A 15793-nucleotide genomic window follows, 5' to 3' on the forward strand; every position below is an offset into this window, starting at 1 on the left:
AAAAAACTAAACTAAAATCTTTCCAAGGACTTAGGCAACTCTTGTAAGTGTAATAAACTCGTCAATGTAAGTCAGTTTTTTTTAAACAGTCAAACATGTTTGAACTTAATTATATTTTCTTAAGCATTTTGAATTATGGTTGTAAATCGAACATACCATTGTTTAATATATCGGATTCTCTTTGTTTCAAGTGGCTTAGTAACAACAGCACATTATAGTGATTATAAAACAACACAAAATCTTAAGTGTTAATAGCCTACAGGTTTGACTCACTTTATCCTGTAGTCCTATTTTTTACCTTCTTGGACTTGGAGAGTCCCTTACGCAACTGAAAGGAGCAGTTTTGCCATCTAGGATTGAAGCTGCAGTCTCTCAGAGTTGGACTGAGATAAGGTTGTGTGTTTACTGCCTGGACAGGGAGAGTGGGACCTGGTTGCCGCTTCCAGGATGACCTTCCTAAATACCATTGGTTAACCTGCTGATGCCCTTCTTATAGTGAGACAGTTCCGGTTCTGTCAATGGGGGAATCTGTAAACCACAACCCAGTGCATCACAGATACCCTGAGGGCCTTGGAGATTTCTTTTAGGGAAATCTTTAACATCTTAGTACATGTTGGGAGATGGTCTTTTGCAGCACCAACCTGTTTTACTGTCTGATTAGAATTATTTTAACTCTTCATTTGCAGATACTTTTTTCCCCTTATCTGATGTTATGTTGCAATTTTATGATCATAATTTGACAAATGAATATTGGATATATACAAATACGTTTACATGTATATGGATATATGCTAATTTTCCTGAATTAACTCAAGTTTGTGATTCATTTACAACCAAAATACAGTGAGTTTTTTGGAAACCTGCCAAAATAATACATAGGCTGGAATGGCAAAGTATTATTTATAAAGAAGGATAATAAACATGAACTTTAACTTTGCAATATTAAAATCTATCATAAAACTTTTCAAAACAGTGCAATACTGGTTAAAGAATCTCTAAATACTATATTAATATACAGATGGACTTCAGAAACAGGCCTTAGATATCTGCGATGTTGCTTTGCGATATATGCCAAATCAGCACGGGAAGGAAGGATTGTTTAGTGATTGATGCTGGAAGAAACCAAGTTATAGCCTATCCTCATACTTTATAGCATAGCAAATTCATCTGGGGTTAATGAAGTAAATGTGAAAAAATATCTATAAATGACCATGTAGGCTGGGCTCAGTGGCTCACACCCGTAATCCCATCACTTTGGGAGGCCAAGGCAGGAGGATCGCCTGAGCCCAGGAGTTCAAAACCAGTCTGGACAACATGGCAAAACAACATCCCTACAAAAAATACAAAAATTAGCAGGCCTATAGTTCCAACTCCTAGGGAGGCTGAGGTAGGAGGATCGCTTTAGCCTGGGGGGTTGAGGCTGCAGTGAACTGAGATTGAGTCACTTTATTCCAGTCTGGGCAACAGAGTGAGACTTTGTCTCAAAAAACAAAAAACATATATACACAAGTTCTTCTGTAAGATCTGGTTGAAGATGAACATTCTAGGCATACAGGAAATGGGAGGAGTCTCAAAGGAAAAGAGCCTAGTTTTGACTGCATACGAAGTTATCATTTCCTTGGAAGGAGGGTTGCTTGAGGTTGTGAACTTAAGACCAGCCTGGGCAACATAGTGGGTCAGCATCTCTACAAAAAACAGAAACAATTAGCCAGCCATGGTGGTATATACCTGTAGTCCCAGCTACTCCAGAGGTTGAAGTGATGAGAAGTTTGCTTGAGCCTGGGAGGTTGAGGCTGAAGTGGCTGTGATTGGGCCACTGCTCTCCAGCCTGGATATAACAACGAGACCCTATCTCAGAAAAAAAAGTTAACATTTATTTCATCATACCTCACTCTAATCAACATTAAACAGCAAATAACAAAACAAAAAAAAGCAGTTATGGCCGGGCACGGTGGCTCAAGCCTGTAATCCCAGCACTTTGGGAGGCCGAGACAGGCGGATCATGAGGTCAGGAGATCGAGACCATCCTGGCTAACACAGTGAAACCCCGTCTCTACTAAAAAGTACAAAAAACTAGCCGGGCGTGGTGGCGGGCGCCTGTAGTCCCAGCTACTCGGGAGGCTGAGACAGGAGAATGGCGTAAACCCGGGAGGCGGAGCTTGCAGTGAGCTGAGATCCGGCCACCGCACTCCAGCCTGGGCCACAGTGAGACAGGTGTTGTATATCTATAATATGTAATAATTTATGTATAATATGAGCTCTTACAAGTCAGTAAGAAAGTCGCAGTTTATTCAACCATTCCCTGATTGATTGTCATTTGATTGTCATTTTGGTTGCTTCCATCATTTTTCTTGTATAAACAAGGTTGCAATAAATATCTTTATTGGTATGGTAGAAAGTTCACACTACAATATGAACTCTTTTAAAAAGCAGGACACAAAATTATATATGAAGTAAGCAGAAAACATGTATGGCATATATTAGCATATTCATATTCTGCGAACATTTGGAATTCTGTATTCAAAATCTATTTTGACCATTCCCTAGTGATTTTGAAGGTCTTTGGCATGTGATAATTTATTTTGCCAAGGCCAGTATTTGGGTGTGAGAGTGGTGCACAGGGCAGGAGTGTGTAACTTTGTTAGGAAGTAAGCCTAGCCACACCCTCCTGAGTCACTGGTTCTTTACTATCCTGGGGTAGGCAGTATCTTTTGTTTAGCTGATAAAAGCTTTGTCCCTGTGAAGATTGGCTCCCAATGATAGGAAACTGCTGATGATGAAAATAAAGGGTCCTTAAAGGTTATTCTCAGCCAGAAAAAATAAGTGTTAGACAAATTAAGTGGAAAATAATATTTTAGTAGTCTTTACAATGTGGAGGTCTAAGGCTTTGTCAGCATGCGTTCTTTAGGTCGAGGATCTAGGATATAGATACGTAGAAAAAAAGACTGAAATTGTGCTAAGCAGTGACTGTCTCTGAATGATTATGAAAAAATTTTAGGATGAGTATTTAAGCAGAAAAAAAGGCAATAAATGACAAAGTATAACAGTGGAGTTTTCTTGACAACGAAATTCTCTTAAACTTAAATCTCTTTAATTAGACAGGTAAACTATTTTATCATCTTCGTTTGACCTGGCCCTTCTTTTCCATGTTAACAGAAGCCATGCAGTGACACCCGCTAAGACTTGTTGGTAGCCATGTCGGAGCCCCACAAGGTCCAGTTCACCTCTCTCCCAGGTTCCCTGAATCCTGCATTTTTGAAGAAGTCCCGGAAGGAGGAGGCTGGGGGAGCAGAACAGCATCAGGATTGTGAGCCAGCCGCAGCAGCTGTTCGGATTACACTCACCCTCTTTGAACCAGATCACAAACGCTGCCCAGAGTTCTTCTACCCAGAACTGGTGAAGAATATCCGAGGGAAGGTAAAAGGCCTTCAGCCTGGAGACAAGGTACACCCCTTTGTTCCTAGAGGCGCTGCAGGTTTAATGCACGGGGGTCAGTGCATGTATGTGGGGCTTCCATAGTGAGGAAGCAAGATTTACTGAGGTTTTGGCTGCTCCAAGATCCTGTCACTCACTCAAGGCAAGCACAAGGTTTGCTTCTCTTACCTCTGTGTGCAAAGGGAGAGGCCAATTTGAATTATAACTAATTAACATAAATTTTAAAAACAGTGCATTTTTCTCTGTCAAGGTTGTAAATGTTATGTGTAAATGAAACCAGTCCCTGACAGTTCCAGTGTTAGAATTTCATGCTGGACATTTTTCTCCTCCAAGAGAGTCTTGCTGTCTACCTAGTATAGGGGCAGACAAGAAAACACGTAGACTGCTTTTTTTTGTTGTTTTTTTTTTGTGTTTTTGACCAAGTCTTGCCCTGTCGCCCAGGCCGGAGTGCAATGGCGCGATCTCGGCTCACTGTAACCTCTGCCTCCTGGGTTCAAGTGATTCTTCTGCCTCAACCTCCTGAGTAGCTGGGATTACAGGTGCACGCCACCATACCCAGCTAATTTCTGTATTTTTGGTAGAGATGGCATTTCACTCCGTTGGCCAGGGTGGTCTCAAACTCCTGTTCTCAAGTGATCTGCCTGCCTTGGCCTCCCAAAGTGCTGGGATTACAAACGTGAGCCACTGCACCTAGCTACAACTTGATGGATTTTCATGAACTCAGTGCACCCATGTAATCTGCGTGTAGGTCACAACATATGTTTATCATGACCCCAGAAACCCTCCTTTTGCCCTGCCAGAACACTATCCCAATACTCATGGACAACCACTGCCCTGATTTCTAACAGCTTAGATCAGCTTAGATTTGTGGGGTTTTTTTGTTTGTTTGTTTGTTTTTTGAGGCGGAGTCTCGCTCTGTCGCCCAGGCTGGAGTGCAGTGGCGTGATCTTGGCTCATTGCAACCTCTGCCTCCTGTGTTCACACCATTCTCCTGCCTCAGCCTCCCGAGTAGCTGGGACTATAGGCGTCCACCACCATGCCCGGGTAATTTTTTTGTGTTTTTAGTAGAGACGGCATTTCAACGTGTTAGGCAGGATGGTCTCGATCTCCTGACCTTGTGATGATCCACCCACCTTGGCCTCCCAAAGTGCTGGGATTACAGGCGTGAGGCTCTGCGCCTGGCCTTCAAATCCTTTTATAATTCCTGTTTCAGTAAAATGGTATCTTCTTCATTTAGAGGAAGAGACAGTAGCAGGGGTTGGTTAATGTGTTTATTTGTGGGTTGAAACCAAATCAGTAGGTCAACTGAAATTAGAACTCCAGTGCTCTGATTGCACGTTTTTGGGGGCTCCAAATACCCTTCTCCATTGCAGACAAATGCACGGAGGAAACACAGAGAACTTTGGGTCCAATTCAGAGGATTCAGTCCTGGACTTTGGGTTCAGGTAACTCCTAAATCGCTGTGGGTCTACTCTGCAGTGTTAAAAGTACAATAAAATCGGACACATTTGTGCAGCAATTCTTTTAGTGTATATTTCTTAATAGTATGAATTCACTGTGCTAGACTCAGAGGACTGTAGAAAGGTAGAGAAAACACTGTACCACCCTCAAAACAAACATCTGTAGATGTTTTAGGAGAATGGTAGCACCACCGCAGGTAACAGACATTACAATATGATCATTGTTTAAGTCTGGTACAACACAGGCCCTGGAGGTCTTGGAAAGAAGAGAGCTTATATCCTGATTAGTGTTTGGACAGAGCTGGACCTTCCGTCATATAGTCAGGAAATAGTAGTTATTGAAAGACTGCTGTTGGCAAGGCATTGAGTAGTATACATGGAATCCAGTGCTCCTCAAGGTTGGTGGGATTTCTTACCGTTACATAACCACTCAAGTTATATGTGATCATCGTAGAAAATTTAGAAGATCCAGATAAGTGTGTTTGAAAGACTCCCCGTTTGTGATATGTTCGTTAGATGTATGCTCTATAATATCCCATTGTATGTGTACACCACAAATCATTTAACTGATCCTTTGCGGGTAGTATTTCAGTAGGCAGAGATGGAAGGGTGAGATAAGAAAGTTTGTTTGAAACAGGCATACAATCTTTAGTGTTTTCTGTTTACCTTGAAGTCTTAAACATTTTTGGTACAGGAGTCTTGTTAAGGTTCCTGGCTTCTGGCTGGGTGTGGTGGCTGTCACCTGTAATCCCAGCACTTTGCGAGGCTGAGATGCGCAGATCATTTGAGCCCAAGAGCTTGAGACCGGCCTGGGCAACATGATGAAACCCTATCTCTAGAAAAAACTTAAAGAAAAAATTAGCTAGGCCTAATGTTGCATGCCTGTAGTCCCAGCTATGCAAGAGGCTGAGGCAGGAGGATCACCCGAACCTAGGGAAGTTGAGGCTACAGTGAGTCATGATTGTGCCACTGCACTGCAGCCTGAGTGACAGAGTGAGACTCTATCTCGAAACAAAAAAAAAAATTTTTTTTTAGATTCCTTGCTCAAGAAGCTTAAGGCTTATCTCTGGAAAATTTGCTTGATGAGAAAAGAATAAGCTTATAAAATGGAAATAAGCCTTGGAAGCCTGAGTTTAACTTTGGTAGCACCGAGAGAAGTGCAATTTCAGACCTTTCTAAACAGTGTGGCAGAACCTTTCAGACCTTTCTAAACAAACAGTGTGGCAGGCTCTCAAGAAGTTGCACAGCCGGGCGCGGTGGCTCAAGCCTGTAATCCCAGCACTTTGGGAGGCTGAGACGGGCGGATCACGAGGTCAGGAGATCGAGACCATCCTGGCTAACACGGTGAAAACCCATCTCTACTAAAAACTACAAAAAACTAGCCGGGCGAGGTGGCGGCGCCCGTAGTCCCAGCTGGGTGACAGAGCGAGACTCCGTCTCAAAAAAAAAAAAAAACTTGCACAACATTTAGTGGGATTTTCACGTTTTTGAGCCATTGACTCTTTTGGAAGTCAATGGACTCTTTCTTAGAATGTTTTTAAATGCATGAAGAAAATTTTAGAGTTACGAAGGAAGTCTGCTGTATTGAACGTGGTTGTGTAGCGATTGAGCATCTCCTTCTAAAGGCCCTTTGCCGCCTTTGAGCCCTATAGCCCCTCATGCTGTGGTGGATAATTGTAGGCATTCAGTCAAGTTTTATTAACCTACATGAATGGAAATTTTACTTTCTTAATTAAGATAAACATTGATGAGATAGCATGTTTTATGCCTTGCCTTTTTCTGAAAAACATTATTTGTATATAGATACTGAGTAGGCAGTGAAGTTTTTATAAATAAGAACATGGGACTATTTTGTGACTTATTTTTTGTGGAACAATCTCTTTGCAGAAGAAAGATCTGTCAGATCCTTTCAATGACGAAGAAAAGGAAAGGCATAAAGTGGAGGCCCTTGCCCGGAAATTTGAAGAAAAATACGTAAGATTTCTCTCTTGAGCGACAAAACAACCTCATTGGGTGGGAGAGGTTTCCGTACATTTCTGTATTCCTTTAGTGGATTGTCATGCAATAAACACTGATGTGGACGTAAGCATTAAGCTTGGAGAGAACAGAAGCAGTTATTAAACCTAACGCATTAAGGTACAGAAAAGGGGCATGGCAGAGCTAGAGTGAGGAGCTAACTGGACAAATAACCGAGAAGGGCCTGTGATCGTCTTAGAAGAAATGTTTTGGTACGAAGCCTAAGAAACCATTTAGTTCATTTTTCTGTCCCAGGACATTTTATACAGATGCATATCTGCCCTATGTTAAAAGGTTTTTAGGAAAGGAGATTTTGGGGTTTGTATGTGAGAGAGTGACCTTTCTAGTTAGTGCTTTTCCTCTTTGAGTCATAGCTGATGAAGTTGAAGGCCACAGTTAATTCTGTGTATTTATCAAAAAGCATGTAATCTGTTGCTTTTACATTTTAGGGTGGAAAGAAACGTAGAAAAGACCGAATACAGGACTTGATCGATATGGGGTATGGTTATGATGAATCCGATTCCTTCATCGATAACTCTGAGGCGGTAAGTAGTTACGGAAAATGCTGTGTCAGACCCACTGTGCCATAGCTCCTCCTGATACTGGCCAGGAAGCTGGGGGTGGGGTCACAGCGGGCATGCCGTCTTCCCAGCATGACGCAGTAGCAGCGCTGATGAGAGACGAAGTGACATTCTTGATCCGGGCCTTAGTTCCCTCTTCAGAAAATGTTGACCAGATCTGTCCAAAACACCTCGTAGCTCAGACGTTCATGATTGACCAGAAGGATGTTTTAGCATGCTCTTGGAAGTGTCAGAGGAACATACTCACATCTCTCGAGACCCACTTTGCACCTTCGGACTACAGAAGCAGAACTTGGAGCTGACAGTTTGTTTCACCCTTTCAGTATGATGAGCTTGTTCCTGCTTCTTTGACTACGAAGTATGGAGGATTTTACATTAACTCGGGAACCCTGCAGTTTAGACAAGCATCAGAGTCTGAGGATGACTTCATTAAAGAAAAGAAGAAAAAATCTCCAAAGGTTAGAATGTACTTGCTTTTGAATTTCAGAAATGCTTTTTGATGTGACCCTATCAGATGAGTAGGTGACTCACCAGAATACCTGGTGCTTGGCCGGCTCAGGAGGATGGTGGAAAGGCAGAGCCATGCCAGGTCGATGGCTCACCTCATACACATGTGCCCTGATGAGGACACGTGCCTGTGGGGGCTCTGTTCAGCACTTGGTCATCGTGTCCACCTCACACGACATCCCAGCAGGCTCAGCAGGGACCGTTTCTGGAGGTGGCCTAAGGGTGGGAAGGGTGTGGAGTGAGGGAATGTGTACCACCCTTGCTGACCCTCTTCTGTGGACATGTAGAGGACTTCAGTTCCCAGGGCTGCCACCCCACTGAAAACCAGTCAGCCTTAGGATCAGTGTGTTTAAAAACCTGTCTACCACTGCCTATGTGTTTAAAACAAGAGGTAGGGCCCACTTGTCACTTTCAAACTAGAAAGGTTTCAGGCTCCAGAATGGTCACTTTTGTCTCAGCCCTGGGTGTTTCCAGGAGACACCGTCGGTGGGAATGCTGTGGGTTTGTGGTCCAGGGACTGATCTGAGAGCTTTTGTTCATGGAGGAAATGAGACAGGTCTCAGGATGTGCCCTGGGCGGAGCAAGGCCAGTGCCGTGTAGTGCACTTGCTCCCTGAGTTAGGGAGCCGTGTAACTGTGCCTTGTCTTTAATTCTCAGAAGCGGAAGTTGAAGGAAGGTGGTGAGAAGATAAAGAAGAAGAAAAAAGATGACACTTATGACAAGGAGAAGAAATCGAAAAAGTCCAAGTTTTCCAAAGCCGGGTGAGAGGCAGCAGCTTCTTTGCTAGGATAAAGCCTGAACTGTTAGGGCAGGACGACTGGGAGCTGACTCACCTCCTCCCCACAGCTTCGGAAGAGGCAGCAGGGCCTAGCCTTCCTGTCCTCCCGCACGCCTCCCGCAGTGCCGTTCTGGGCATAGGTGCTCACCTCTCTGTGTGTCAGATAGTTTCACTGTCAGTGTTGGCAGCTCTTCTTGTCACTGTGCGACTGCTGATGTTTCTCGTTCTCCGGGGCGCTCCTCTCTGCCCCAGTTCTCCTTCTGTCTCTGCTGTTTCCCTTGTCGTCTATGGTCCTGCTTCCTTCTCACTTGGTCTCACCCCAGCTGCTCTTCAAGTTGCTGCTGTTCTCTGCTGCTCCTGCTTTCTCCCTGTAAATACTTTTCTTGCTCTCCCTGCCCCTTTTTGCAACCTTTTATTTCAGCCTGGCAGTGGTTTCTAAAAACCGGTCGGAAATTTAGCATATATGACACTGTGTTGCTAACCTGTATTAACTCTCAAGCTTTGGTCTCAGCAAGAACGAGCTCCATATGCCAAGAGGAGGGAGGAGGAATGACAGGGTGGACTGTGACAGGTTCTCCTGGAGACCATGGCCCCGGGAGCAGGGGTGAAGGCCTCTGGAGTTCCCTTTGGCAGTGTCCTGTAGTCTGAGTGACCAGTTTCCCTCTTGCTTGCAGCTTCACAGCCCTCAATGCCAGTAAGGAGAAGAAGAAGAAGAAATATTCTGGGGCTTTAAGCGTTAAAGAGATGCTAAAGAAATTTCAGAAGGAGAAAGAGGCTCAGAAAAAAAGGGAGGAGGAGCATAAGCCTGTTGCGGTCCCATCGGCGGAAGCTCAGGGCCTGCGAGAACTGGAGGGTGCCTCTGACCCCTTGCTCTCACTCTTTCGCTCCACTTCTGACAACGACTTGCTCCAGGCGGCCACTGCCATGGACTCGCTGACGGATTTGGACTTGGAGCATCTGCTCAGTGAGTCTCCAGAAGGAAGCCCCTTCCGTGATATGGATGATGGAAGTGATTCCCTTGGGGTGGGATTGGACCAGGAATTCAGGCAGCCCTCTTCTCTCCCCGAAGGCCTGCCAGCACCCCTGGAGAAGCGCGTTAAGGAGCTGGCTCAGGTATGGTGACACAGTGTGGCTGGGCTTTCCTGGAAGCAGTTTGGGCAGATTGCCGTTGGTTCTGCGCTGCATGAAGCTCGCCCAGAGAAACCTTAGTGAGTTGGTAGTTAAGGTGTCAGCTTTTTCCAAACTCTTCTCATCCTGAGGGAGAAAACAGTGCAAGCCTTGCCCGTCAGGCATCATTTTCGGCCTTTCTTGGTTTCTTCATTTCTGGAAAATTTGCTTTCTTCTGGGGAGATTGTTGTCTTTCTGTTTTCTGTCAGATTATTCTCTCTGTTTTCTGTCAGTTTTCCGCTCGACATCTTTTCTTTCATGTGATAGACGGATGATGTTGGCAACAGGCAGCTGAGGCAGAGATTCATCTTAGAATTCTTCCGAAGGTTTTGCAAATTCACAAAAGTTTGCAAACGTATGAATTGCACATAGAGTGTATGCTTAGTTGCCACTAGGTTTCAGTTGCTCCTTTGCATTGTGTATCCAGTGTTAGGTAGTGATTACGGGAATGCCTCCAATATGATGAATGAAAAGGAACTTAATTTTAATTGCCGTCCATGCCCCTTTAAAACCCACCATCGGTGGGGCACGGTGGCTCACACCTGTAATCCCAGCACTTTGGGAGGGCGAGGCGGGTGGATCACCTGAGGTCAGGAGTTCGAGACCAGCCTGGCCAACGTGGTGAAACCCTGTTTCTACTAAAAATACATAGCTGGGCAGGGTGGCGCATACCATAATCCCAGCTACTTGAGAGGCTGAGGCAGGAGAATCGCTTGAATCCAGGAGGCGGAGGTTGTGGTGAGTGGAGATGGCGCCAGTGCACTCCAGCCTGGGCCACAGAGCGAGATTCCATTAAAAAACAAACAAACCACCATCACCATCTTCAGGATATAGCAGCTCTTGCTGTTTTCCTCCAGTGACTGGGAATTGATCCCTAAGCCCTGAGAATTGTCTGTTCAAGTAACATATTTCTTAACTGTAAACCTGGCATAGATCATTAGTTGTAATATCATTTACCTTTAAATTAAAATAGCATTTTACCTTAAGCATCAAGACTTGTGATGCAGCTCTAGTGGCACTCATAATCTACAGCTGTAGGTTTTAAACCAGCGATTCTTACAGTGTTTTAGAAGCATTGTTACATATAATATCCTTTGTGTTTTAGGGCAGGGTAAATTGTCAGCCACTGCTAAAATGATTTTCTCACTTCCAAAAACTATTTGAACACCGTATATAAAGCAAATGAAGGGTCTATTCCAATCTCTATCTCATCTTTGTCAGCTTGTGTTCAGCATTGGAAATTCAAGTATTGTATTTGAATGTAATGATTTAAATGAATTGTGCCATGTTGGGGTTTGGAGTATCCCTTAAGTATGACATTGAGGTGGAAGTAGCTGAATCTGAACTTGGTGTGTTTGAGCCTGCTGTCCTATATTTGCTCTCAGAATTCATGTTAAACAAACATTATTCCTTGCCCTTTTTAATCCTCCGGTTCGTAATCAAATTGTTTCATAGCTTCTGAAAGTCTTGTTAAATCATTTAAGGTCTATGTGATGATAGCTGGTCGTTAGAGAAAAGTCAAAACCCAATTCTTGGCTGTGTCCCCACTCATGCCATAGGTTGTGGTCTAGTGTGAAAACTTGCTGTTTCACTTCCTTGGGAAAGATGGGGACAGATTTAGTGGCAACAAAATGATATAACCGGAAACAGCATTGGGCTCTGGTGCAAGAAAGCGAAACTGAGTAAACACCTTGTTAGGCAAGCTGCCCTGCCTCAGTGATTGCCAAGTGTCGGTTAGCTCTTGGACATAACAAACACAGGGTTCAGGATCCCATAGTCAAGGTGGGCTTGGGGCCCGGTGGGGAGCTGGTGACCAGGAGAGGCTGATGTTCTGGTTTGAAAATACAGTATTCAAATGTGAAGATAATTCGAGTCTTCATATTGCCCTTCTCCTATAACAGCATTAAGAAACTTTGAAAATGGGGTGGAAAGTGTGTAGAAATGGTCCATCCAGCCAATATAAAAACAATTTCTAGTTGGATATTCTTTTCTAGCCTCTGTGTATATGTTTTTATGCAGCTGTAATTATCGTTGTGAATAACTGTTTCCTGCCTTTTTACATAATAGTGTAAAACCCTCATCACTTTCCATGGTTACATTAAAAAGGTGGCTTATTTTAGGAAATTGCTGAATGCTACTCTGAAGGGTCCTCAGGTGTGCTGTTCTGACCAGGGCCCTGCTATCGGGGCACTTGGAGGCCCCACATGTGTGTGCAAATGCTCTGGACCCCTGACCCTGCTGAGAATCTGCTGGGAAACATAGTCTTCCCAGGGAAATAATGCACTGGTACACACAAATTGCTTATGATTCCAAAAGCCACACGTGGTTATTTGGATCCTTAATAAGGAGTCCATCCTAGATCTTGAAATGGACATCACATTTTTAAAATATAAAGTAAACCTAATGTATGTAACTGGAACATTAGCAGTGTTACGTGTTTCTCACTTTATTTTTCATACCCCTAATTTTTCCCCCCTTTTCCCTTTATTATAAGATTGGTTAGACTTTACGTCTTGGCCCTAGATGGCACACAAATCAGTTTCTATCACTGTCTACAAAACACCCCCGCAAAATTGACCTTATCATAGCAGTTCGTTTCTCCTGAGTCTGGCCCCACGCTCATGGCTGCATTCAGCTGGCAAGTTGGCCAGGTGCTTGCAGGGCTTTTCTTTCCTGGACTTTCATTGTGCCTTCTTCAGGGCATGGTGGTCTCAGGGCAACATCTCAAGAGGGGAAAGGTGGAAGCCGCAGGACCCTTGAGAGCTAGCCTTAGAGGCTATGTGTATCGCATGACTTCCACCACAGTTTTGGTCTGAGGAAATCACAAGAGCCGCCCAGATCCAAGGATTAGGGAGCCAGGGTGCACCTCTTAGGGAGGAGGATTTCTTTGTGGGAGGAATCTTTGATCCTGGTTTGTTGCTGCTGCTGTTCTGTTTTGTTTTTTTTTTTTGAGACAGAGTCTCACTCCGTCACCCAGGCTGGAGTGCAGTGGTGCGATCTCGACTCACTGCAACCTCTCCACCTCTGCCTTCTGGGTTGAAATGATTGTTGTACCTCAGCCTCCTGAATAGCTGGGATTACAGGCGTGAGCCACCGTGCCTGGCCTGTGCTCCTGTTTTGTATTCTGCCACAATACATAGCAGATTCTCATCCCATGTGTATTGATCCCTTAGGGGAAGAAACTCTGGGAAGTGAAATTAGATATATCTTTTAACTAAATATGGTACTTAAAACTTTGAAAAATATCTTTGAAAACTTGCGTATGTTAAAGAGGTCCTCTGAGAAGGAACCTTAGTGATGCCTCTGCCATCTTCACTACATTCTCTCATTAGCCCGTTTTTTTTTTACTGATTTGTATTGTACATTTGTATAGGCCCCAGGGAACAGTGATTTGATGGCCTTACCCTGCCTCTCTTAATGTGTGTTGATGGTGTCTTTTGTCTTGGTTGTTGGCAAGTACAGGTGCTGACAAAGCTCAGGTTTGATGTTCCTTTGGGTTATTGTCTTGAGGTAGTTTGACAGCTGTTCAGCCTCAGGCTGTAGAAATAACCCAGATTTGTTTTGGTTCTCTTTAGTCAAGCATAACATAGAGACAATACTTAGAGCAGGAATGAAAGAGACCCTATGTCACCCATTCTACTATGCCCTCCTGTAGAATTAGAACCCCTCATCACAAGAAGTTCAGGGAGAGATGGATCCAAAGAGAATAAGGTAGAGGGGAAAAAAAAAACCAAAACAACTTGTTTGATCTTTTTTTAAAAAATCATGCCAGATTTTCTCCTACTCAGCAGAAGTAGATACAGTATATAAGGTTTAGAGCTGGGTGCTGAAAGGCTACAAGTGGCTTTTCTTAGAATAAATAAAACAGCTCATTAAAAGGCTTTTGGAACTCTTATAAATCAGCATGATTGGGATGTTTAACTTCCTTTCCTAGTTAACTTAGGATTGATTAATTTACGCAACTTCTGGGGTAAGAGTGTCTCTTTTTAGGGATGAGGGACCTCATTTATTTTTGGAAGACTATCATATATATCCAGTTGCTCTTTTAATTAGATTTACTTTAAAATGCCGCAGTCAACTCTCTTCGGTATAAAGCCAGACCCTCAGAGATATTGTCTATGCAATTCAAAAGGTTTCAGAAAAATATTTTTAAAATTACATAATATTATTTAAAATATTTTTGAAGATTGCATAAAGATTACATAGAAAGCTTCTGAAATATTACACAAATGGCTATCTAAACAGAAAATTTGGCCGGGCACGGTGGTTCATGCCTATAATCACAGTACTTTGGGAGGCCGAGGTGGGAGTATTACCTGAGCCCAGGAGTTCCAGACCAGCCTGGGTAACACAGTGAGAAAAAAAAAATCTAAAAATTAGCCAGATGTGGTTGCATGCAGCTGTAGTCCCAGCTGCTTGGGAAGCTGAGGCGGGAGGATTGAGCCCGGGAGGTCAAGGCTGTATGAGCTATGATCACGTCACTGCACTCCAGAATGGGTGACAGAGTGAGACCATCTCAATAAAATAAGATGCCGGGCATGGTAACTTACACCTGTGATCCCAGCACTTTGGGAGGCTGAGGTGGGCAGATCACTTGGAGTCAGATGTTTGAGACCAGCCTGGGAGACATGGTGAAACCCCATCTCTACTAAAAATACAAAAAAAAAATTAGCTGAACATGGTGGCAGGTGCCTGTAATCCCAGCTACTCAGGAGGCTGAGGCAGGAGAATCACTTGAACCTGGGAGGTGGAGGCTGCAGTGAGCCGAGATCAGGCCATTGCACTCCAGCCTGAGCGACAGAACAAGACTCCGTCTCAAAAACTAAAATAAAATAAATAAAAAATAATAAGATAAAATTTGATTGGAAATTTAAGCTGTCGATGGGTCTGACAGTGTGGCATATGAAATACATGTTAATTAGTTTGAATTAATGTGAGGGTGCTTCTGGATCTTATAACTAGCGGCGTAAGCTTAAGCAAAAAAAGTTCAGTTTTATTTTTTCTCAGACTAATATAATTCTAGTGCCTTCCAAGTGCCAAGGTAGAATTCTGAATGTTTCTAAGAGGGTAAGAAATTGGCATATGACTGGGTGAAAAGTCATGCCCTTTTTTTTGTTATTCGTCTGTGGGTTTTACCCCTCTGGGCTTTCCCCTAGCCAACGAATCTGGAGAAGCTTGAGGTTTGCGTGTTTTCTTCCAACTTAGTTTTGGAAGTTTGTTGTTAAGCTTCTCTCCCTGTGGTGTGCCATCTTACGGGAGTATCCTCACTTGTTTGTTCACTCAGTCAACATTTAGTAAATATTATGTGACAGACAGCCATGGGAAATATATTGATGAATAAGACTCAGTTCTTCTTTTTTTTTAAGACAGGGTCTTGCTCTGTCACCCAGGCTGGAGTGCAGTGGCACGATCTTGCCTCACTGCAGCCTCCACACCCAGACTCAAGTGATCCTCCCACCTCAGCCTCCAGAGTAGTTGGGACCACAGGCATGCACCACCATGCCCAGCTTTTTTTTTTTTTTTTTGTATTTTTAGTAGAGACAGGGTCTTATGTTGCCCAAACTGGTCCGAAACTCCTGAGCTCGAGTGATCCGCCCACCTTGGCCTCCCAATGTGTTAGGATTACAGGTGTGAGCCACCGCGCCGGGCCAAGGTTCCATTCTTGTCTTCCATGAGCTCATTACATAAATGGACCCGATAGATATGCAGATGGTGGACTATAGTACAGAGCAGAATGAAGTAAGCTTTGTGATATCTGGATGGCCAAATAGCTCGACTTAAGGGGTAAAAGAGAGGCTCTTGGGGGGCATATGGAAAGCAGACTGGAGGCATCAGGCTTGCCCGGCCTC

General features: G+C 43.8%; 1 protein-coding gene across 7 annotated transcripts in view; it reads left to right on the forward strand.

The window, feature by feature from the left end:
- UBN1 (ubinuclein 1) overlaps nucleotides 1-15793 on the forward strand; it is a 34970-nt gene that overhangs the window by 3771 nt on the left and 15406 nt on the right. For 6 of the 7 annotated variants that reach the window (XM_023225825.3, XM_023225828.2, XM_023225827.2 and 3 more), the window contains exons 2-7: nucleotides 3157-3444; nucleotides 6783-6869; nucleotides 7361-7456; nucleotides 7816-7950; nucleotides 8657-8760; nucleotides 9452-9890. In XM_023225825.3, the coding sequence (XP_023081593.2) occupies nucleotides 3196-3444; nucleotides 6783-6869; nucleotides 7361-7456; nucleotides 7816-7950; nucleotides 8657-8760; nucleotides 9452-9890 (1110 nt within the window). In that variant the 5' untranslated portion in view covers nucleotides 3157-3195. The remainder of the gene's footprint in view (nucleotides 1-3156; nucleotides 3445-6782; nucleotides 6870-7360; nucleotides 7457-7815; nucleotides 7951-8656; nucleotides 8761-9451; nucleotides 9891-15793) is intronic. The other variant, XM_023225829.3, reaches the window with a different exon arrangement.

Source organism: Piliocolobus tephrosceles, chromosome 17 (genome assembly GCF_002776525.5).
Source record: "Piliocolobus tephrosceles isolate RC106 chromosome 17, ASM277652v3, whole genome shotgun sequence".
In the NCBI taxonomy this organism is placed as follows: domain Eukaryota; kingdom Metazoa; phylum Chordata; class Mammalia; order Primates; family Cercopithecidae; genus Piliocolobus; species Piliocolobus tephrosceles.